Source organism: Cynocephalus volans, chromosome 1 (assembly GCF_027409185.1).
Source record: "Cynocephalus volans isolate mCynVol1 chromosome 1, mCynVol1.pri, whole genome shotgun sequence".
Lineage (NCBI taxonomy): Eukaryota > Metazoa > Chordata > Mammalia > Dermoptera > Cynocephalidae > Cynocephalus > Cynocephalus volans.
This window is the reverse complement of record NC_084460.1, coordinates 271,224,810-271,249,421: the sequence shown is the minus strand read 5'-3', so window position 1 is coordinate 271,249,421 and position 24,612 is coordinate 271,224,810. Positions and strand designations below refer to the sequence as shown.

The window sequence follows — 24,612 nt, the reverse complement described above, 5'->3', positions numbered from 1 at the left end:
GCATCTGGACTTCAAAGTCTGTGGGCTAAGTCCCACAGGGGAGAGGAGACACAGCCAGGTGAGAGAGAGGCACTCCACAGGTCTGGGTTGAGAGGACTCCCACTCTGGATTTAGGGTCCTATAAAGTACACAGCAGCAAGAAAGGCCCAGACCAAGATGTGGCTGACACATTCGACCAGGAGAGACACACGAGCCCTTTTTACATTTAAACAATTTATTACTTACACAGACAAAGGGTAGCCAAAAGCTCCAGCTCCCTGTGATCTTTGTCACAACAGAAAGGACGACCCAAAACACAAGGGACCAGATGATTGCAACATCATGGAGGAGCAGATTTACAGAGGACCTCATTACATCATTCCAGAAACCCTAGCCTTTTCTAGAATAAATTAGGTGTGAGATGATGAAGTTCAAGACTAGTTTAGTAGCCACAGGAGTAGACAACCAATGTGGGATAAATTTTAAGTAATACAACTTTGTATTGGAATATGGTGCCAAGAAAGAAGTGAGGAGACAGAAACGCTGCTAAGTCTACTGTGTGATTCTCCCTAACCCAGCTGCATTATGTACATTTGGAGGCTGGGCCAATTCACAGGCAGAATGAATTTTACTTAAGGAATGGCCCCTCTTCCTTTACTTAGGATGAACTCTCAGTGCCTCCACTTATCATCATGCACTGGTATCTCAAGCAAATTGTTTTCCATAAAATTTTACTGTGGTTCAGAAGGACAAGAAAATCACTTTGGCATGAAATGTTAAGCCCTAAGTACTATATAATGCAAACACTTCTGTATGTCCAAGAGGAAGATAGGTCACATATTGAGGACTAAATCAGAATATTTTTCCACGAGACAGGAATTGAGGAAGGAAATCAGGCTTCACAACCATTCCATACAGTAATTTTAACTCACAGAATCTGTACTAAAAACACATTAAACACTTACACTGTTATTATATAAAAGATCTATTGCCACAACACACCTGCACATAACTAAAGAATTTTTGCCCACAGCTTCACCTATGGCAAGTGAAATTAGCTATTTCATTACTGAAAAGAACGTAGAAAAAAGAATATACCTATTCTAAAAAGTTTAACTTTACATAACTTAAACCACATCATTTAGAAACAGTATAGTCAACAATATCTGAGAGGAAGCCAGTCATCTTAAATTAGCACTTAAAATGTAGTGGCCATTTTTCTTCAAAATAATTCTCATCAACATCCTTAATTCAACAGGAACTCATACATTTTAGTTTTGCTTTTATTCAGCCACTTATAAACATCCTCATGTTCTGGCAGATCCTACATGATCATCCAGTACAGTCGAAGAAATGTTCTGGCTCCAAATGCCACCTGGCAGTTGTTACTGATTACGCTGGGCAATTTGGGGTTACTGTGATGTGTTCCTCAAAAGACGGTCACACACTGTCATGCAACATTCTAAGTTAGACTTGAGATTCTTTCTCTGTAAGAACAAAAAGAAGAGAAACTTTGTAGCTCTGCTAGGTTACAGATGTGTTAAGTAGCAAGCATAGTATGAAAACCTGAAAATTACCAGTTATCAGGGTTAATCAGGTTTCTCTGATTCTACAGAGGCATCAAATGCTACCTCAAATATTCACCTAAATATAACCTAAATCTAAGAAAGCCACTGTGTAAAACAGCAGTTATAATCAGTTACTAGGCTACCATTTGGTACAGTGAAATAACCATGTGAGAACTCAGATTTTCAGATAATCACCTAATAAAAAAGTTTCAGCTCAATAGATGATGAACATCACTTACTTTACTTATTTCATTATCTGTAACCAATAATAATAACTCTTCAAAAAAAAAAAAACACCCTCTATTATTCCAGTTCAAAAACTAAACATATGATGAATATACCAACTTGTTCTTAGGAAGTTGTTTTTGTGCTGTGATAAGATGGATAAGTAAGTCTATGTAACACTTTATCCTGGTGTATCAAACCAACACATGAGAGACTATTCATAACAGACACAGAAAACAATCTTTCCAGGTTATGGGTCTCAATGCAGAAGGTTGAGGAATTTTTCAGTACCAAGTAGCAGTATCCCATGTGTTATCTATACAGGTTTATTAATGACTTTTTGAAAGCATAAGAATTATGTTGCAAGTCCACTGACTTACCGCTACTGAAATTCCCTTCTACTCATATCAATTTATGAGGGAGAGCAACAAGAGGCCTGTTTGATTGATGCTTGGATCCTTGGCACCCATCATTGGGCCAGGCACGTGATAGGGGTAGAAGTAATATTTGTTAAACACATAAATAAGCTATTGTCTTATCTATGATGACTTAGATGATAAACATAACAGATAAAATCCTCACAGTCACAACTGCCACAAAACTTAGTTGTAAAAAATTGTAAATATCTGGTGATAATGCAATCTCTCTGAGAGTCCTCATTTATATCTAATTATGAAAAGCTTTCCCCTAAGATAAGGACCAACACCGGTTCTTCTATCACCACATTTATTCAAACTGATGTTACACGATACACTGAAAAGAACAAAGAATTCCCCCCACCCCACCCCCCAAAAAAACCATCATTAGAAAGAAACACCAAACTCAAACTGAGAAACATTCCACAAAGAAACTGGTTTGTTATCTTCAAAATGTCATGCTATTAAATACAAACAAAGAATGAGGAACTTGCTCCATACTGAAGGAAAACTAAAGAGTCATGACAGTCTATGATGCTGGATCAAATTCTGGACTTCTAAAAGATGCTGTAGGACCATCTGCAAAATCTCAATGAGGTCTGTGGAGTAGACAGATCAGTGTTTAGATCAATGTTTTCCTGATTTCGATGGTGTACACCATGGTTATATAGGAGAGTAATTTTAAGAAGTGTTCACCACAACGAGTACTCCATCAACACTTCCTGGCTCTGTGGCTCATGTAGATTAGAATAATGGCCAACTTGGACGTGATTCTCAGATTTCAGTTACCTGCAAGCCATCCACTGTGAAAGGATTGAGACCACAGGGTAATATGTTGACAATGAAATCAGAATTCACAGAGCACAGGGAACAGAATGTGAAGATGGGGAGTGAAGGGACAGAGTCAAAGACAGAGGAAAGCACAGAGCATTCAAGCATGGGACAGAGCACTCAAAAAGGCAATATCCTGTTTGGTCTTGGGTTTGGGAAGTAATCAAGGATAACAAGTACATAAAGCATAAAGAGAACAGCTAGCCTCAAACCAAATGAATTTATCATATTTGTTACCAGGAGACCAGAGTTCTGTTACCAGTTTCATTAAACTAAATACTACTCAGCAATAAAAAGGAACAAAATATTGATACATGCTACTGTACGGATGACCCTCAAAAACATCATGGTAAATGAAAGAAGCCAGACAGAAAGGAACATATATTTTATAGTTCATTTACATATATGACATATCCAGAAAAAGCTGAACTATAAAGAGAGTAGATTAATGGTGGCCTGGAACTGGGGGTGGGAATGGGGATTAACTGTAGACTTCTATGCCTCAGTTTTCTCATCTGATATACAACGACAATTACAGTAACTAACTCATAAGGGTTCTTTGAAGATCAAATGAGATAATACAGGTTAAAAGCTCAGAACCACATCTGGCACTCAGTAAGGGATCAAGATGTACGTACACACACACACACACACAGAGCTTGAAAAACCTGGAAAATAAATTTATATTTTAAGGTTTATTAAAATAAACCTGGAAATAAATTTATTACAACATGCATGTAATAAATTATAAACATGGAAAAATGTGTAAGTTTATAGTTATTGAAAGATTCAGCAACAAACTATATTTCATCCTAGACCTATTTCTTAATCAAGGTAAATAGCTTAAAATACATTGAGAGAACCTTTAAAATACACATATAAAATATAAGAACAACAGGAAATGTACTAAATTATCTTATTATTCCCCTAATATCTGGAGTCCAAATAAAGTACAAGGAAATGCTAAGACTCTTCCCTACCCTCCCTCCATACCCCCATCATAGGTTGACATTTTAGTTTGTAATTCCCTAAATACATAATTTTTCAGTAATCTCCATATTTTCTTCACATAAAAATACTACTTAACTGAAAATGAACTTCCACTTTTCATTTTTACTCTGGTAATTTTTAATTACAAAGAACAGGATGTTGTTCATCCTGACAATGACATCCTGGACCAACTGACTTTCAATTCCCTTGCAGTCAATACTACTGGAGCCAAAGGCACCTAACTCTATGACTTATGTACGCTCTTCCACGTTTTCTTGTCTTTTATAACAGGGGCTATGGTATTGGAGGTACCAAAGTTCTCCCTTCCCAGTAGGTATCGAATACTGATATAGATACTGCCTACTGAACTCAATCCTGTTCACAAACCATTCCAATACAGGTACACGAAGTGAAAAGTTGCTGATCCACCAATCCAGCAGACAAATAAGTAGTTTAATTTTAATCCTTTGAAATAACTACTGCATTGAATATAACCTGTATATCTCTGGTTAAGCTATTTTCTCACCAGTATCAACACTTATGTTTATATTCTTATTTACTAACTCTTGGGCTATTTATAAAACGTACTTCTGTTTTCATTATTCTCTGATTCTTTAAGTATTCCCAGAAAAAGTTTCTAAGATGAGGAGAGAGTAGAGACAAATTTCAATATTTAATAAATTTTATCTTGATTACTTCAAAAACAAGTTTACCCCTTAAATTGCATTATAAAAAATACATTATTAGTCTTCACATTAGTTTCACATGGAAATATATAATTATTTGAATATTTAAATATAAGTTTTCTTTAACCAAAAGAAAAAAAAAAGTGTTATTCAGAGCCCTAGTTACACAAATAATTTAAATGCACAAATGCAAAAACACACTTTACACAATACTGTCCACATACTGTATAACTCAGGACAATTACAATAAAAATCTATGCAAGATACTGAACAAGGACAAGATTAATAAAATATTCATTATGGCTGTAATTTGATTTTTTACTATTAAAAGAATTTAGTGCATTCCTGAATATACAAAAACATCCAGTTGTTTTTATCTAATCTGCAAATTAAGCCAAAATTTATTTGGACAAAGGGGCACATCTTGTATACTACTGAGTTCTGAAAGCAACTGATTTTACAATGTCAAGTTTTCAAGCTTGTCTAAAATAATAATGATTATAAGACCTTAGTAAATATTTCCAAAATGTTAAACAAAATCATTGGTACTATATTATACTTTTATATTTTTGGTAATATAAATTTTAAATATAAACCTTTTCCCTGACCTCTGTCAAAATGGTACTTAAAAGAGGTTTCCAACGGGAAAAAAGTAGTAGCATTATTCTTACTTTAAATTTTGATCAGTTGAATTATAATAAGAACTGTCCTCTCTGTATAATGTAATCACAATAGATATGATAAATCATATTTACAGAGTACATTATTTTCATAAGATCTCTTGCTTTTAAACTTACACTGAAAGAATGCAGGATGTCTATTAATAGTACTTAAGGGAACTACGTGTCTATTCTACAGGGAAAAAAGACACCAATACCCACAGAGTATTTTTATATATTAGCTGTTTGTTTACTTCCTAATCAGTAGGACAGAGCTTTCATCCTAAATTAAAATTAGAGAATTATTTTGAACTAGTGGGCCACACCACTGTTTTAAAAAAGAAATTTAATTGTTTGCATATGAGCAGGCAAGGTTGAAGGAAATGCTGTATATGCTGCTTTGCAACAAAAACTATAAACATTTGCTCATTTTTTCCCAACATTATTACTTTTTAAGTTTAGAAGTAATGAAATTATAACATAACATACCCACAGGTTAAATAATGGCCCCTGAAATAAAACCACATTTAGAAACCAACTGCTATAATGTATTTCATTAATTCTAAAGAAACATTTTTATCTCTGAAATCAAGATACATCTTACCACTGACCCTAGTTTCAGTAAATATGGTAGTTGTATGATATAGTTGAAATTCATGTTTCCCCATAACATTAATGATAGAAAAAGATCTAGGATCTTGGCTTACCATGATAATTGGATGCATCTGCACCAGCTCAACCAGTGTCCTGAATAAAAGCTCTAAATATTCTGAGTACTCCAGACTTATACTGCATATGTTAACATCTTTTATTTAAACTATTAAAATCAGTCAGCGAGTTTAAGACAAACTAACGTACAAGTGATTTTCACTTGCAAAATGGGCCTACACTTGTTACCAGTTTTATTCAATTTTTTGAAATATTAAGATTATAACTAATTTATTAATACAATTAATGGCCTGCCAAAATAATATTACCAAACCAACACTTTCAGTTCAAGCTATTAAAAAATGATATGGTAATGTCTAAAATATTTTTAAGAGATGAGGCCATAAAATAGTCTGGACTTTCATCATATTAAACCACCAACTCTCACGTAGAGGGAAGTAAAGGTGGTTGTGGGGGAAAAAAAAGCCTAAGCCCACTGGCAAAATCATTTTCCCCTTAAGATCTGATAATGCTAAAGAAAAACCTACAGAGATTGTATGTGTCCAAATGAGGAAAATTAGACAGACTTGCAGATCCAATTTCAATGAAGCAGGAGTTTGTGCTATGTATATAAATCACAGGCAGTTTATAAAAACTGGATTAAAGATCACGGAATCTCATTCTCTGGAATGCTTTTAAAAGAAAGATAAATTACATTTTGTTTGTGATCATTTAAGTCAATACCATTCAAAAGTTGAGAAAATTCATTATAATTTCTACTTTTTAATTATCCAGTCAGAACACTATATTGACAATGCCACTCCGAAACACACAGAATGCAGGTGTATATGCATTTGTTCCAATTTTTAAAAAGTGATACTAAGATAGCTTTAATAAGTTTGCTATATTCATTCTCACAATGTTATAATTTGCTGGCATACGAAATAATCATAAAAAATAAATAAAGAGGGACACAATTTGAGTGACAAAATTCTACATACTGTGTTAAATTATATTATGACAAACTAAGACATAAACTAAGATGAAGCTCTTCTACAGAAAATGCTGAACAAAAGTTGCTTTCAAATCTTAAAATAAAAAAGGACCCTAAACACTGATTTTAAATGAATATAAAAGTTCTGAAAAATAATATCTATAGCAAAATAGTTCAAGGTTAGTTTTTCCATCAAAGCTGGGAAAGCTATGTGCACAAAGTACCAAATATATTTCAGTTGAAGTACTGAATCCTCAACTAGGCTTAAACACAAAAACTTCTACCAGTATTTTACCTCAAGTCTCAATTTGCTTGCTAGCCGAGTCATCATTCTATCAGAATCTGGTATGTAACATGAACTTCTCAAATCATATGCTCTAACGGGTCTAGAAGGCTTTTTCTTTTTGTTACAGCATGTTTTATTACCTTTCTTCTTCCTTCTTGCATCACTGGAAGAATCCTGCACAGCTTGCTTCGGAGGAGGACGTGCTATAGCTCTTAACTCCTCTTCAGCACCAGCTGGTGGAACTGAGGAGTTCAAAAGCATTTTAGTTGGTCTCTTTGCTTTCTTTAGCCTACTGACAACAGATTTTTTCTTCTTAAGAGGCATTCCAATAAAAGTGCTCCTGGACTGATATCTATGACGCAAAAAAACAGAGTATTTCGAAATATACTTTCTAATTATGTCACCTGGCTTGGTCCGAATCCAAACTGACTGGTTTTCTGAAGCTATTCTGTTTTTTTGCCGGAGAATAATTGGTTTGTAAACCTTTTTAGGAAAACCTGACTTATTACTAATTGTCACCTTCCTTCCCTGAATTTTCTTTTTACTTGTACTTTCTAAAAACTCCTTTCTAACTGATTTTGGAGAGATCTGAGCAACATCACGATTTAAAGGAGTTAGCTTGAAATTACTTTCCTTTGGAACTTCGCTAGCATTCAAAACCTCTGATTGCTCGAGAAACACAGAAGAATCACTAGTCCCATGATGTGAATTTAATTCATATCTTGCTGGCACTGTCATAGAAGGTGCTGAAGAAGAGCTCTGTACAACAGCATCATTATCTCTTACACTGGAGTCACTTCTGTTAAGATGAATTTTAACCCAGTTACGCCTGTCAAACTCTGGCACTATTATGTTCAGTGGAGGATTCATTACAATTTGCTTAATCAATGGGTTGCAATAATTAAAGGTATTCCGTTTATATTTGTACATAAACCGTACATCATTATCCCAACTACAGTGCCTCATTTTAGAAAAGGGTAAGGGATTACCTTCTTTCAGTTTAAGATTTAGAGAAGAAAGAACACAGACTAAAGCTTTGGATTGCATCGGCTTCAAGACTTTAGTACATGACGCAGGAAATTCAGCTGTCCCAAATTTTACTTTCTTTTTTGTTTTTCTGTCATTCTGTAAATGTAAATGCTTCCTTCTTGGCGAGTCATCTTCTTGTCTAATCATTTTTCTTTTCATCACTGGGTTATTCTTAAAACCAGTTTCAGTTCCATGGCTGACTTTTGAAGTCTGGCATCGAGAAGCCATATGACTCTCTGCTGGAGGATGATGATGGTATGGTTTATCTAAGGCCACTGAAAAGTCATCAATATCCGAAATACCACCTGCAATAACATCACAATCTGATAGAGCTTGAATAGATGCACTGTCCTGATCAGCACAGGTAACTTTTCCCTCATTCACGCAAACTTTTTTGGTCTCACAGTCATCATCAAAGTAACAGTGGAAACGACCTTCCCTAAATTCCTTCACAAGAGCATTAATTTTTATGTCATCTTCTCTCATTATCTGAGACCATGTTTTCCCCACAAATGAAGGAGGAACATGAGGCAAGGCTTCAAGAACTGGTTCATCAGGATCATCTTCTATGACCTCCTTTGCTTTTTCCAGCTTCCTTACAGAACCAACCAAGGGAACAGAGCTTGCTTGGGAATTATGGTTCTTTTCTTTCAGGCTAACAGACACATTATTAAATAGGTCTATTTTATTAACAGCTTCTTGAGGCTGTTCAGTACCAGAATGAAGAGAGGAATCATAATGAAAATTCATCTCAGAACTACAAGATTCACTGCTCATACCTTCTAGATCTGTATGTTTTAACTTCAAAGGATTTTCTTTATCAGCCATTTGATGGATCACTAACTCAGAAGAGGGATCACAATCTACTGCAGAAACACTAGATTCACAGCTCTTATCTTTCAGGCCAATATTTTTTGGATCTTTCCGGAGGTTGACTTTTTTGTCAGCTTTCTGCAGTTGGCGAGTCACTGGCTGAGAAGCATCTTCCAATTTAAAATTTCTTTCAGGACCATTAGATTCACAGCTCTTATCTCCCGGGTCAATATATTTCACTTTTTTTTTATCAGGCCCTTGTGACTGGTAAGTCATGGACTGATAAGAGGCATCAACATTAAAATTAATTTCAGAAGACTGACAACTTGAATCTCCCAGAATAATATAGTCTTTCTTCCGGTTTATTATTTTGAAAGTCTCTTTGGATTGGTTTGTCACTGATGGAAAAGGGGCTTCACAAACATATCCTACTTCAGAATCAAACGAATCACAGATCTTATCTTCTACATCAATACATCCTGCATCTATACAGTTGGTTTCTCTGACAGTCACTTGGGGTGGGTCAGTCACTAAATGAAGAGGCATAACAGATTCAGAGATTACTTCACAATCACTATCACTGGTCATCAGGTCCACAAGTACCACCTTTTGAAGATTTGTTTCTTTGGCTGATGCTTGAAATGGGTTAACTACTATTTGGAAAGGGACATCAGAATCACATATTTCAGAATCACTAAGTTCATTAGTCTTTTCTTCCATGCCAAGGTGCCGTTCCTTCTGAAGGGTTGTTTCTTTGCAACCCACTTGGGGTTGGTCAACTACTGACTGAAGATGAACACCATAATCACATTTTATTTCAGAACCATAAGGTTTATAGTTCTTATTTTCTAGGTCATTATGATCCTTCTTTTGCAAATTTATTTCTTTGACAGACACAAGAGATTGATCAGCCACAAACTGAACAGGAACATCAGAACCATAACTTACTTCAAAATCACCTAGTTTATAGCTCTTATCTTCCAAGTAAATACAGTCTTCCTTCCAAACATTTATTTCTTTGACACCTTTTTGAAGCTGGTCAGCTGCTGACTGATAAGGATCATGGGAATCAAAACTTATTTCGGGACCACAAGGATCACTGCTCTTATTTTTCAAATTGGCATGCTCCTCTTCCAAAATTTGTGGTTGCTCAATCACTGACGGAAGAGGGATATTTGAAACAAAAATTATTTCAGAATGATCAGGTTCATAGCCCTTATCATCCAGACAAACATGTTCCTCCCTCAGAAGACTTGTTTCTTTACCAGCCTCTTGGATTTTATTAGTCACAGACCGAAGAGGTTCATCAGAATGAAAATTCATTTTAGAATCTCTAGGTTTGATAATCTTATCTTCCAAGTCAACATGCTCTTTCCAAAGGTTGACCTCCTTAACTACCTCAGGTTGGCCAGCCACTGACTGAAAATGGCCATCAGAATCATATATAATTTCAAGACCCTTAGCTTCATCCCTCTTATCTTCCATGTCAACTTCTTCATCCTTCCAAAGGCTTATTTCTCTAACGGTTTCTCTAAGCTGGTCAGCCACTGACTGAACAGGGCCATCAGAATCAGAACTTATTTCAGAACCACAAGATTGACTGTGCTTACCTTTTAGTTCAATGTGCTCCCGCTCCAAAATAGTTATTTGAGGTCGATCAACTACGGGCTGAACCAAAAAATCAGAATCCAAACTCATTTTAGAACAACTATACTGGCGATTCTTAACTTCCAAATACATATGATCATTACTCTCAAGGTTTATTTGTTTAACAGGTACTTTGGGTTGATCAGCTGGAGACTGTAGAGAAACATCAGAATCATGTATTAATTTAGAAGCATTAGGTTCATCAATCTTATTTCCTAGGCTAATATCTTCTTCGTTCCACAGGTGCATTTTTTTAACTCCTTCCTGAAGTTGTTCAAGAGGGTCATCTGAGTCAAAACTCATTTTTACATCACTAGATTCACAGTTTTTGTCTTCCAGATCAACATGCTTTTCCTTCAAAATGGCCAGTTGAGGTTTTTCAGTCACTGACTGAGGAGGAACATCAGAATCCAAAATTATTTCAGAACCACATGTATCACTCTTGTTTTTCAGAACATGCTGCTTCTTTATGTTTATTTTTTTAACAGCTACTTGAGGTTCAGTCACTGAATGAGAGACACTAGAATCTAAATTTATTTCTGAACCACTAAAGTTAGCACTTTTACCTTGGAATTCAGCATGGCTTTCTTTTTGAAGCCATATATCTTTAACAACTACTTCAGGTTTGTGAGTCACTGACTGAACAGAGGTATGAGAATCCAAACTTGTTTCAGAAACACCCTTATTTTCTAAGTGTACGTGCGCTTCTTTCTGAGGGTTTATTTCTTTAACGAGATCTTCTGAATGTCCACTCATCGAATGAAAAATGGTATCATAATCTAAACTTAATTCAGAATCAGTAGGTTCATTTTCTGTATTTTCTAAGTGTACCTGCTCCTCTTCTTGAGGATTTAGCTTTTTAACAGCTACTTCAGGAAGATTAGTCACTGCATGAAAGGGGGCATAAGAATCCACATCCGAACTTATTTCAGAACTACTGGGTTCATGATTCTTCCTTTCTAAGTGTACGTACTCTTCTTTCTGAATGATTACTTCTTTAACAGCTACTTCAGGTTGATCATTTCCTGAATGAAGAGGAATATCAGAATCAAAAGTTATTTCAGAAACATAAGATTCATTACTTTTATTTTCCAGATCAACAGGTTCCTCCTCATAAACAGCTACTTGAGGTTGGTCAACTACTGAACAAACCGGAATATCAGAATCAAAAGTTATTTCAGAACTATTTGACTCACAGCTCTCATCTTCCGGGTTAATGTGTTCTTCTTTTATTCCTTCAACATCCAGCTGAGACTGCTCAGTAACTGACAGAAGAGGGGGATCAGAATCAAACGTCAACTCAGAACTGGAGCACCCACAGCTCTTAACTTCCATGTCAACCTTTAACTCTTTAAGATTTACTTCACCCAAAGCCCCTTGAGGTTGATCATTAGCTGACTGATAAAGAAAAGCATGAGAATCAAAACTTAGATTAGAAACGCTAGATTGAACACTCTTATTTTCTAGGCCAATATCTACTTTCTGAGGGTTTACTTCTTTAACTGCTACTTGAGATTGGTCAGCCACTAATTGAACATCATCGTGAAAACCCATTTCAGGACAATGAGACTCACAGTTCATATCCATAAGGTCAGCATTCTTCTCTTTCAGAAGATTTATTTCTTCAACAGCCTTCTGGGGTTCATCAGCCACTGTCTCAAGAGAGATATCACAATCAAGATGTGCTTTAGCACTACTGGGTTTACGTTTCTTATCTTTTAGACGGACGTGTCTCTGTTTCACATTTCTTTTTTTGACAGTCAGTTGGGGATGGTCAACTCCTGGCTGAAGAGAAACATCATAATCAAAACTTGTTTCAGAACAACTCGATCCATAGTTCTTATCAACCAAGCCAACATGAATCTTCTTCTGACGTTTTGTTTCTGTAACAGCCACTGTGGGGCAGTCAGCCACTATGGACTGGTCAGCTGCTGCAGGTTGGTGAGCCACTGACTGAAGAGGGTAAACAGAATCAGCACTTACTTCAGAGCTACTAGATCCATAGTTCTTATCAACCAAAGCAATGTGCTCTGCCTTACAAAGGTTTATTTCTTTTATAGACTGTTGGGGGTAGTCATTATTTGACTGAAGTGAAGCATCACAATCAAAATTCATTTCAGAACCACTGGATTCATAGCTTTCGTCAACCAGGCTAATACGCATCGTATTCTGAAGACTTATTTCTTTAACAGCCACTAGAGATTGGCTCGTAACCAAATGAAGCGAGTCAGTGTAATCTGAACGGATTTCAGAAACACCAGATTTACTATTCTTATACTGTAAATCAGCATGTACTTCCTTTGAAAGGTTTATTTCTCTGGCAGTCACTTTAGATTGGTCAGTCAGAGAATGAAAAGAGGAACTGCAATCAAAACTCATTTCAGAACCTCTAGAGCCATAGTTTCTATCTTCTTGGTCAATTTGCTCCTCCTTCCAAAAGTTTAAGTCCTGTACAGCCTCTTGGGGTTGATCAGATGCTGACTCAAGAGAGCCACAATCAAGCTTCATTTCAGAACTCACTGAGCGCTTCTGTTCCAAAAGGACCGACTTGTTAAAAACCAAATGCTTTTCTTCTTGAGTACAATCCATATTAGAAAAGATTTCCTCATGGTGCTTTGGAATGGCATCTTCAGAGATTCCTTTATCAGAAGGCATGTCAGTTTTATTCAGATTTACTGCTGAGTTTACTGCTAATTCAGGAGGAGATTCAACTCTTAACGAGCCCTCAGTACCCATAAGTTCACGGGATTTACAGCCAGTTGACAAAGTTTTACCCTCAGATTTTACATCTTTCTGTAAAACCAATTTATCTGAATTTTTATATAAAGATTTCTTATTTGATTTTTTAGGTTTCTGATACGAAACTGAAGGAGTTTCTAGATGGGATGATGGCACAGGATTTCTAGAGACCCTGTCTAGCTGTTCAAGGTTTGGGTCACTTTTGCTAACTGAATCCAAATGGGCTGCTAGTAGTAATTTAGTAGTATTAGTTGTAACTGGTCTATCATAAGAACTTTCAGGTAAACAACTAGCAGGAGCATTATAAATCACTGGGGGACGTATTAAGTTTTCTCCATTATTTGTAGCTTGACCAATATCTACTGGATTAAATTTTTTCATACCGCTCCCAATTTTATGAACAAACTCCAAGGGCTGCTGCTGTCCCCTCTCCAGTTTTTGAATAACTGATGGTCGAATTGAAACCTGCTGTGTACATTCCTGAGATTTACTAGGCCTGGTATGTAACTCTTCAACAGGTTCAGAACCCTTGGAGGGTATCTCTCCTCCAGCTCCAGCAGCATCCTCAGCCTTTTCTTCAGGAACATCATCATCCAATTGAACCACTTCAGGAGATGATACAGTACTCGAAAGTGTCTCATTTTGCGTTGATCTAAAGAGAAAGGGGAAAAATCCATTAAAATATTCTAATATCTGTTTAAAATGTTAAAGTAAAGGCTTAATAAATGTTATTTTCTTTCTATTCTGGACCATCCATAGAGGACAAGGCAATCACACCAGGGTGTATGCTGAATGTACTTTAGGAAGGTAATAAGTGCAGAAGATGGAGGTAGCTCCACCAGTTGCTACTTGATAAACACAAATGGCTCCTAAACAAGAGAAAAACACAAATAAAACCACATATCATTTTTCAGAGTGGTAAATAGACAAAAGTTTGACACAAGTTATTCAACTGTATGCCTCAGTTTCCACCTCTGAAAAAAGGGAATAGTAATATTTTCCCTCATGAGATTGTTTTGAGGAGTAAATTAGTTGTTGTATGTAAAGAGCATTAAAAAGAAGAAAGGAAAAAAAAGCCTGGCACATAATGAGCATTTATAAATGTTAGCTATTAAATATTATTTTGGCAAGGGTGTAAGGACATTGGCACTTTAATATATTGTTGGTAGGAGTATAGATTAGCTAACCTTTATGAACATTACTAGAACCTCAATGTAGATTAGTAATCTCTATGAAGAGCAATTTGGCAATATCTATTAAGATTAAAAATGTACAAACCCTCTGACCCAGTAATTCCACTTTTGGTTTTCTCGTGTTTATTACTGAAGAATATACAAAAATATTCAATGCAATTTTTTTTTTTTTTTTTTTTTGGGTAAAGCAAATGACTGGAATCAACCTTAACGTGCATCACTAGGGTACAGGTTAAATAACTAATGGTACTTAATGGAATACAACGTAAGTTTTAAAAATAAGAAGGCAGCACTATATGTACTAATAAAAGCCAATTACTATAAACATTGTCAGTGAAACATATCTATAGAATGTTACCATTTACATAAAATAGAAGGGAAGAAACTGTACACATAGGATATCTGTAGAAGGGCATGTAAGAAACTGGTCACACTTTACCTCTAGGAAAGTGAACAGGATGGCTGGGGCAGGACTATTAGGAAGACTTATTTTTGAATGTGCTTTTTGAATTATGTCTACATGTATGTATTTCCCATTCAAAATATTAAAGTGCATTATTTTTTAAAAAATCTAAAACTTTCATATCTAAAATCAGTCACTGAATCTCTTCTCCCAACATCAAGGCTTGACCCAAAATATTTTAGGAATCATTTTTTCATATATATATATATAGCCAACTGATCTAATGATATTGCTAGGCCTTAAATTCTTTTTATCTATTATTAAAAATATTTTAACATTTATCTGTACATAGTTGTGGGGTACAGTGTGTTGTTTCAATACCTGCATATACTGTACACTGGATTCACTTAGAGTAGATAGCATCATTTTATACCCATTAGTCCACTATTTTTCCTCCTCCTCCATTCTGGTAACCATTCTTAATTACAGAGAGGCAGAAACTGAGCCATACAACAATCACTTACTAAAGATTTAATACTATGTAATAGGTCCTATGCTAGATACCAAGGCAAATTCAAAGGCTAAGCTGCCACTCAAGGAGCATTCGAGTAGCAGCAGAAGTCAGACACATAAAAAATAACTACAATTCAAAGTGATAAATATCATCATATCTAGATCTTTATAAAAAAGTTTAAATGGTCACAGCCGAAAGGAGGCTAAGGAGATGTGACAAGTTAATGTAATGTGGCATCTTGGGTGGGATTAAGAAACAGAAAAAGAGGGAAAACTAAGGAAAACTTAGTTTAGGTAAAAACTAAGAAAATCTGAATAAACTATAGACTTTAATGTATTAGTATCAGTTCATTACTCGTAACAAATGTACTATATTAACATAATAGGGAAACTGGGTAAAGGGGTATTATAGAAACTTTCTGTGCTATCATCCCAGTTTTTCTGTAAATCTAAAACTGTTCTAAAAAGTAGTCCACAAAAAATAAAAATAAAAAATAGATTAACACCTAAAAATACCTTTATTAATTATTTTTCAATTTGAGAGATGCCACATTCATCCAAGAGAACATGTACACGTGTCAGCCACATGCAACTGTTCTTTTTCTTAACGTATCATAAGTATTATGGTTACTTTCTTTCCTATCTAAATTTATTTTCTTAATTAATATTAACTTGGAATTTAGAAAATAAAAGTAATCTCTGATATCAAAATAATATGACGGGGCAAAAAAAATCCATAATTTTTCATACTTTTGAACTCTAATCAATAAAATCGCAATGCGATAACCATTTTCCCCTAATTTTTTTCAGAACCCTGGACTGTCTTCATTTGTGTTAAGGTCTATTACAACATTCTCAAAACAAAACTAATTTTGCAACATTTGGCAAAGAAAAGAAAAACAGAAAATAAGGCAATATCGCAAAATCAAACAAGTTGGCAAAATCCCAAAAAGGTTAGGAACTGCTATATAGATGCTTTGATTTACATCTGTATTTGTGGGTATGTGTTTAAGACTAACAACTAAATCATAATCCATATTTCTAATCATTTGCAACTAACTTCACAACAACAAAATATAACCATTAAAGGTTAAAGACCACTCTTTTATATAACTTTTAAGCTAAAAAGGAAAATTTTTAAATCTATAAATAAGATAATTAAATATCAAAATCTATGAAATGTAGCCATAATGAAAACTTCATACTTTAAATACTTCCATTAAAAAAAGAATTAGTGAACACAAATTAACTAACTGAGCACCCAATTCAAGAAGATGGAAAAATAACAAATTGCCCCCATAAAAAGATGGAAGAAAATTAAGGAAAAAGAAAAACTAATGAATAGGAAACAATATAAGGCAAGAGCTGGTTTTGGGGAAAGCTAAAATAATAGAAAAACTTACAATGTCTAGACAAGGGAAGAAGAGAAAAGATTTTTTTTAAAAAAACCATAAATCCAATAATTCAGGAAGTTTATAAAGATAGTAATGTAGTATTGGCATGGATTTTTAAAAATTAAGGGAATAAAATGGTACTCAAAACCAGATATATACTCATATATACAACACACACACACAAATACAGGAATTTAGGTTATGTTACAAGTGGTGACATTTTATGTCACAAGGGATAATTAGAGATACATTCATTTAAAAATTAAGTAGAAATCCAGTCTCACATCACATACAAAAACAAATTCCATGATAATTAAAAATATTTAAAAGAACAAAAGCATGAAAAAAGAGACATGAGTGAAGCCATAAAGGAAAATTCTCAGATCTGATTACGTAAAAATGTTTACTTTCTATATGGTAAAAGGGAACATATATAGTTAAAAGACATATAACAGATTTTGAGAAAATATATGTAACATTTAAAATACAAGACTTACCCATATTTAAATAATGCTTACAAGTCTAAAACATACAAATAACTCAATATAAAACTTGGGCAAAGTATACAAACAAACAATTCATAGGATAAAATACAGACAATAAGTACACACAAAAAAGTTCTATTTTATGCATAAATAAAGGCTAAGTAAGAGATATACTTTTTTGGCCTATTATTTTAGGTGGGGAAAAAAAGAGGTTGGTAACTCCAGTTGTCAAGAGTGATAGGAAATGAGCATTCTTATACACTACTGGTGTGAGTATAAATTGGTATGGCCTTCTAGGAAGTATCATTTATCAAAGATTTAAAATGTCCATAAACAATTTGAGTATCAAAATAAACAAACAGTAACAGATTAAAATCCACAGAATAAAAGAAATATCCAAAAGTCTATAATGAGATAAAAAAAAAAAATAACGGAATAAATAAGTTAGGGAACAAGTAAAGCTCTTCTGCATGGTAGAATTCTGATTAATAAATGTAATAACTGTTTTAGGGAAGAATCATCAAAGGATGCTTAAAATAAGTAGGCAAAAGTAAGCTGAGAAAAAGGATATGTACATAGTCTCAAAGTTCTTCGCCACAGATTCTTATTAATTACAATGAAAAATGGTAACTTTACAGTGTAGTAACTCTGCAGACACCACCTTAATCTAGTGACCCAAGTTAACATGACCAGCAATGAGATATAGCAACATCATGTGTCTCCTGATTTGATTCACTGAAAATGGCACAACATCAGTTCTGAGATATTCTTGCCTAAAATGCATAATCTAAGTTTAATCATGAGAAAACATCAAGCAGGCCCAAATTTAGGGATATCCAATAAAATAACTGGCCAGTACTCAGTAAAAAGTGTCATTGTCTTAGAAGAAAAGATTGAGGAACTGTTTAAGTTTAAAGGAGACTAAGAAGATGTGATAACTAAATGGTCCAAAAAAGGACAATAGTAGGACAACGGACAAATTTAAATAAGGTCTATAGATTTGCTAATAGTATGGTATAAACGTAATTTCCTAGTTTTGATCATCATATTATGATTATTTTATACTTAATATTCGAGGAAGCCAGATGAAGGTGATATAAGAGTTATTCATACCAGTTTGCAATTTTTTTGTAAGCCTGACAAGTTAAAAAATAAAAAAAAATTTTTTTACAGTCCATGAACTCTAGCCCAGAAGATCAAATTCTAGGAACCTAAGCCATAGAAATAGTTGCATGTACAGATACATTAGTTGAAGCATTGCGTATGAGAGTTATAAACCGGAAATGTATACTGACCTTAGGATAGGCTAGTTCTATCTTTCCACCAGCTAAGGAACCACTTTTTTTCCTCTAATATTTCCCCTTAAAACATTTTCACCATTTCTAAAGTCTAGGTTAGTGACTTGCAAAGCAGTTAATCCCTTTTCCTACTATTGGTACACATCTCAGCTAATTCTGCAGAGATGTACTAAACGATCTATTTTGCCTTGTACATCTGGAGCTACAAACTCACTATAATATTTAATCTGATTTTCTACCAATGTTTTAATTTAACATAGGACATTAACTATTAAATGTTATCAAAATATTTATTTGCACTAAAACAACCAAAACAAATTGATACAAAAAAAGTTATCAAACTGATTAGGAGTCAGATTATACTTTTTGGGTTCCTTCAATACAATTTTCTATGCCAACCTTTAAATACAATTTCTTTGCCTAAAATGGCCACTTTTAACATGTTATATTGCTACATCTGTCCATTCCTATCTTAGTTACCTTGAGAATAAGTAAAAACATATGCAAAAAAAAAAAAAGCTATCAAGATACTGAGATTGTAAAAAGTCAATTCTATTTGATACCTCTCCCACTCAGAGTTAGCAAACAGTCCCATTAATAATGTGAACTGACATATTTTTACTTTCACCATCCTTTCTCTGCTATTGTCGCCAGCTTTTCTGTTGCTAATCTTTTAAAAACTATTTTTGCTCCCAACTTTTTCCCTTGCTTAATGCTATGTATGACATACTTACAAAACACCCTGATATATATTTACTGGCCTATGACTTTTATTTAGGAAAAAGCATAATTGTCCATATCTTCTGTAGTGAAATTTCTTACCTAGGCTAAGAAAAATTAAAAATCATAAATGGAGATTACTAGATAAAATACCACTTATATCTCTTGAGTAAAAGATTCATGTTAAGTAGTATTGAGACATTAACACAAAAATTTACTGCAACATATAACTATATACTAATCTTATTCCACTCAGCTTCTTTACCTGCTTTCTTGATTATGATATGGGTGGTGCCGCAGTACATCCTGCAAGAAACGTTCCATCAAACTACTGGTACAACACATCCGACGTCTACTCTGTCTGGTCAAGCTTCTGTGCTGAGCACTGAACAAATGCTATAAAGGAAAAAAAAAACAACTGGATAATACTTTTTAAATGGGTAATACTCATTGGTAATGAGAGTTTCACAAAATTGATTCATTTATATACTCCTGGTAGAAGTATAAATTGATACCTTTTCTATAAAGCAATTCTGAAGTATGCATCTAAAAACCACAAAAGTATCTTTCCCTTAGATACAGTAATTATATTTCTCTAAATATATCCCAAGGAAATCATTTTACATGTGGGTGATTTACGCAAAAAAGATGCTTGTTACAGCATGACAAAAAACTGGAAAGCCCCTAAGTGTGTGATAGTAAAATCCTTAAATTATAATATGCCCTAAGATGTAACAGTACACAGGTATCTAAAATAATACAAAGCAGTTTTAATAACATGGAGAAATTTTCATATTAAGAGAAAAATAGGGGATGCAAAAGTCACATGTATGGTTTTATCTCAAACTACAATTTAAAAATGTGTAGACAAGTAATGGAAGAAAACATACCAAAATCTTAAAAGCATTTATATCCATGTGGTACAGTTACAGGTAATTTTAAATTTTTCTTATAAATTCTTATATTTTTCAATGAACAAATATTTTTTATAATAAAAATCTGTTAGAAAAGAGAATAGGGTTGGATCACTCTATCAGAATAGGTCAAAGATTAATTCACAAAAAATCCTTCATTTTCCTTCAGAGATTACAAATCCTACCTTAACCAAAACACTGGAATAAATACACTAAATTTTTGTTTTATAATTCTCTCCAAAGTCAGAAAGATTCTTACTTTACTAACATTATTTAGTGGACCAGCAAGCAGGATGGGAAAGAAGTCCAATACCTCTGATGCACCAAACACAGAGCTATTCCATTTACGCAGTAATCTCATTGAATTTTCACTGAGTAAGATTATTGTCCCCCTTTTGACATGAAGAAATTAAAGCACAAAGAATTTGAGTAAATTACCCAAAGCTGCACATCTAGCAAGTAGCAAAGCCAGGATTTCAATCTGAGTCTAACTCTAAAGCTTATAGTTCTTTTCATTGTATCATGCTAGCTCTAATGGAATATTTCTGACATATGTTATTTACAATTTAATAGCATATTTTAATTTAACAATACTTGGGAAAAGAAAAGTTTTTAAATACCAAGGTAAAGGCATTAAAAGAATTTAAATTAGGTTGCTAGCTCCTGACCACTACAAGTCTTGGAATTATTTCCTTCTATGTTGACTTCAGAGGTCTACTGTAGTGCTGCCTTAGCCCCAGTAACAATCTGAATTATAACAGTCTCAAAATCCTCTTGATATAAAACTACCACTGTCTAGTACCCATCACTAGAGCTAGGCTGCCCGGTAGTTAAAGGGAACAATTGCACAAGGGAACAAATAAAGAGTCAATTAAAATCCCATCTTGTCCTCTCTTTGCCAAGACAAAAGAAAAAAAGCAATATGAATGGAAAAATTGCAGTAACCACTACATTATATATCTCAGAAGAAGGTGTCAGTTCCTTTAAATTTTCTGAATTGATAGAAACATACATAAAAATACACAAATCACAGTCATACAGCTAAATATCACAAAGTAAACACATCCAAAACCATCTATCCAATAAAAATTAATAAGCACCCAGAAATCACTCTAATGTCCCATACCAATCTAATATTCCTTCCCTATTTCCCCAAAGTAACTATTATCCTAATTCTTAATGCTAGTTTTCAAAGTCTCTGAAATTTATATAAATGGAGTCACACAACATGTATTCTTTTGCATTCAGCTTCTTTCACTCAACATTATATTTGCGATACTCATCCATATTAGCTGTGGTCTGTTCATTTTCATTACTGTATAGTATTTCATTATATAAATACACCATATTGTATTTATTCATTCTACTCTAAATGTTGTTTCCAACTTTTGGCTGTTAAAAATAATGCTGCAGAGAACCTTCTCATATGTGTCACTTGGTTACAATGTATATGCATTTTTGTTAAGTATATTACTAGGAGTGGAAATCCTGTGTCATAAAGTTTGCAGATGTTCAGCTTCAGTACTTATTGGGGACTAGTCTTCCAAAGTGGTTGTATCAATTTATACCAGCAGTGTATCAGTTTCCACTGCTCTATTTCCATCAACACTTGGTATTGTTAGTTTCCTTAATTTTTGCTACTGTACCGGTGTTTAATGTTATATCATCATGGCCTTAACCTGAAATTTTTGTGGTAACTTTTCATATTTATTGGTCATCTGGATATCCTCTTTTATGATGGGTCTGTTCAAGTCTCTTTCTGTTTTTTAAATGGATTCTCTGCCTTTCTTATTGACTTCCAGAAATTTCTTATTTATTCTGGACACAAGCTCTTTGTTCAAGTACATAGTATGTGTTCAAGTGTCACCTTCCTCTCTGTACCTTCTTTTAATCATCTTCCATTGTTTCATAACTTTACTGCAGCCCAGTTTATCATTATCTTTCTTTGTCAGTGCTTTTTGTGGACAGAAATCTCTATCCCCAAACTCATGAAGATTTTCTCCCATTTGTTTCTAGAAGATTTATTGTTTTACCCACAACATTTACATCTACAATCTACTTGGAATTGATTTTTATGTACAGGGTGATTTACCAATAAAAGTTTCACTTTTAACTCCACATGCATATCCAATTGGTAAAGTATCGTTTATTTAAGAAAGTCCTGCCCTCACTGCTCTGCAGTGCCACCTTTGTCAAAATCAAATATCCAAATACGTATCTGTTTCTGGAATTTGTGGTTTGATTCCCATGGTGTTTCCAACTTTGTACCAAGACTGCACTGTCTGAATGATGTTCTTTAATAAGTCTTAATATCTGGGAGAGTATGTTCTCTCACGTAGTATTTCTTTAAGACTATCCTGGTTCTTCTTAGCCTTTTGCATTCCCATGTTTATTTTTTAAATTGGCTCAATTTTCATTAAAAAAAACTTTTCTGAGATTTTGATTGGAATTTCACTGGAAGAACATAATTTGGAGAGAACTGACATGTTTACAATATTGATTCTTTCAGTCCATGAACATGAAAATTTCAGTGTTTATAGTTTTTCTGTGTAAAGATCTTATACATATTTTGTTGTATTTATCCCTTAGAATTGAATGTTCTTTGATGCTGTTGTAAATTTTTTTTTTTGGCAGCCGGTCAGAACAGGGATCCAATGGAGCCAATCAGCCAGCCCAATATCCTTTTGAAAATCTCATTTTCTGCAGGGTGTTTCTATATAAAATAACAATTTCTATTTATGTTGGTCAAACAACCTTTTTTAAACTCACTTATCAATTCTAATACAATTGTCCCTCAGTATCAACGGGTTTTTGGTTCCAGGACCCTATCCCACCCCTGCTGCAAATAAGAAAACCTGAGGATGCTCACCCTTATATAAAATGGTGTAATATTTGCATATAACCTATGCACATCCTCCGTATACCTTAAATCATCTCTGAATTACTTATACCTAATACAATGTAAATGCTATGTAAATAGTTGTTATACTGTATTTTTAAATTTGTTTTACTTTTTATTGTTGTATTCTTATTTTCTTTCTTTTTATTTATTTATTTTCCCTACAAATATTTTTGACCCATGGTTGGTTGAATCCATGAATGCAGAATATGCAGATACGAAGGGCCGATTAGTTTATCTAGATATCTTTTGGATTTTCTAAGTCTAGAACCATGTTATACATAAATGGTAATAGCTTTATTTCTTATCCAATCTTTATCATTTTTTTTTTCTTCCCTTATTTTCTTGGCTAGGACCTACCTCTAATAAAACACTGAATACAGCTTTAATTCAAGCATCACGTCTGTTCTGACTTAATATTTTATTTTTGAAGTACACTTGTATGACACTGTTCTTAATCCTACAAGATGCAATTCATTTAGACTGCCTACATGTGTACCTTTCCATTGCTTTTCATTACTTTCTGTATCTGAGCTTCCATCTGGAATCAGTTTTCTTCTGCCTGAAGAACTCCATTTGCTTTTTCCCTCACTGAAGGTCTGATGGTGACAAACACCCTAAATTTTTGTTCCCTGAAAATACTTTTATTTCACCTTCCTTTTTAAAGACTATACTTACTGAGTAAAAATTCTACGTTGGCAGTTTCTGTCCGTGTTTCAGCTTCCATGTTTCTGTTGAATACTCCATAGATCTGGGCCCGATTTTTCTTCAAGGCCTCAACAGTTCTCCAAAGACTTAAAACATATGGATATATTTTCAAAGCTTTTATTTTTAATACAAATTACTTTGGCTGTCATTAACAGAATCTTTTAAAATGTCAGTTTAGCGCAGGTGTACCCAAATATATAAAACTTATGATTTTTAAATCCTGGGCAGCCCTCCACCCAGAAGCAGGCCACAGAGCATGCCCAAGGCCCTAGGCAGGGAGCTGGGGACTGCAGCCCCCTCCACCCAAAGTCCTAGGCAAGGAGCCGACTGCATTGACACAAGGAGAGTCACCAGCAGAGACTGGGGAAAAAAAAGAGGACATCGCTCTCCTCAAAGTCCACTCCAGAGTAATAGAAGAAGCAACTGCTCTCTACCAGATGACGAGACATCAATGCAGATACAGAAAATACAAAAACCCAAGAAAATATACCACCACCAAAAGAATACAGTAATTCTCAAATATCAGACCCTATAAAGCAGGAAATGTTCAAAATGACTGAAAAGGAATTCCGAGC

General features: G+C 34.3%; 1 protein-coding gene across 4 annotated transcripts in view; it reads right to left on the bottom strand.

Moving 5' to 3' along the window:
• Positions 1–245: 245 nt before the first annotated feature.
• ZDBF2 (zinc finger DBF-type containing 2) overlaps positions 246–24,612 on the bottom strand; it is a 40,362-nt gene continuing 15,995 nt past the window's right edge. For 2 of the 4 annotated variants that reach the window (XM_063105901.1, XM_063105907.1), the window contains exons 5-6: positions 19,782–19,912; positions 7,115–14,162 (exon numbers count right to left, since the gene is read on the bottom strand). In XM_063105901.1, the coding sequence (XP_062961971.1) occupies positions 7,277–14,162; positions 19,782–19,912 (7,017 nt within the window). In that variant the 3' untranslated portion in view covers positions 7,115–7,276. Of the gene's footprint in view, positions 1,467–7,114; positions 14,163–19,781; positions 19,913–24,612 lie in introns of those variants that run through there. The other 2 variants (XM_063105913.1, XM_063105919.1) reach the window with 2 other exon arrangements.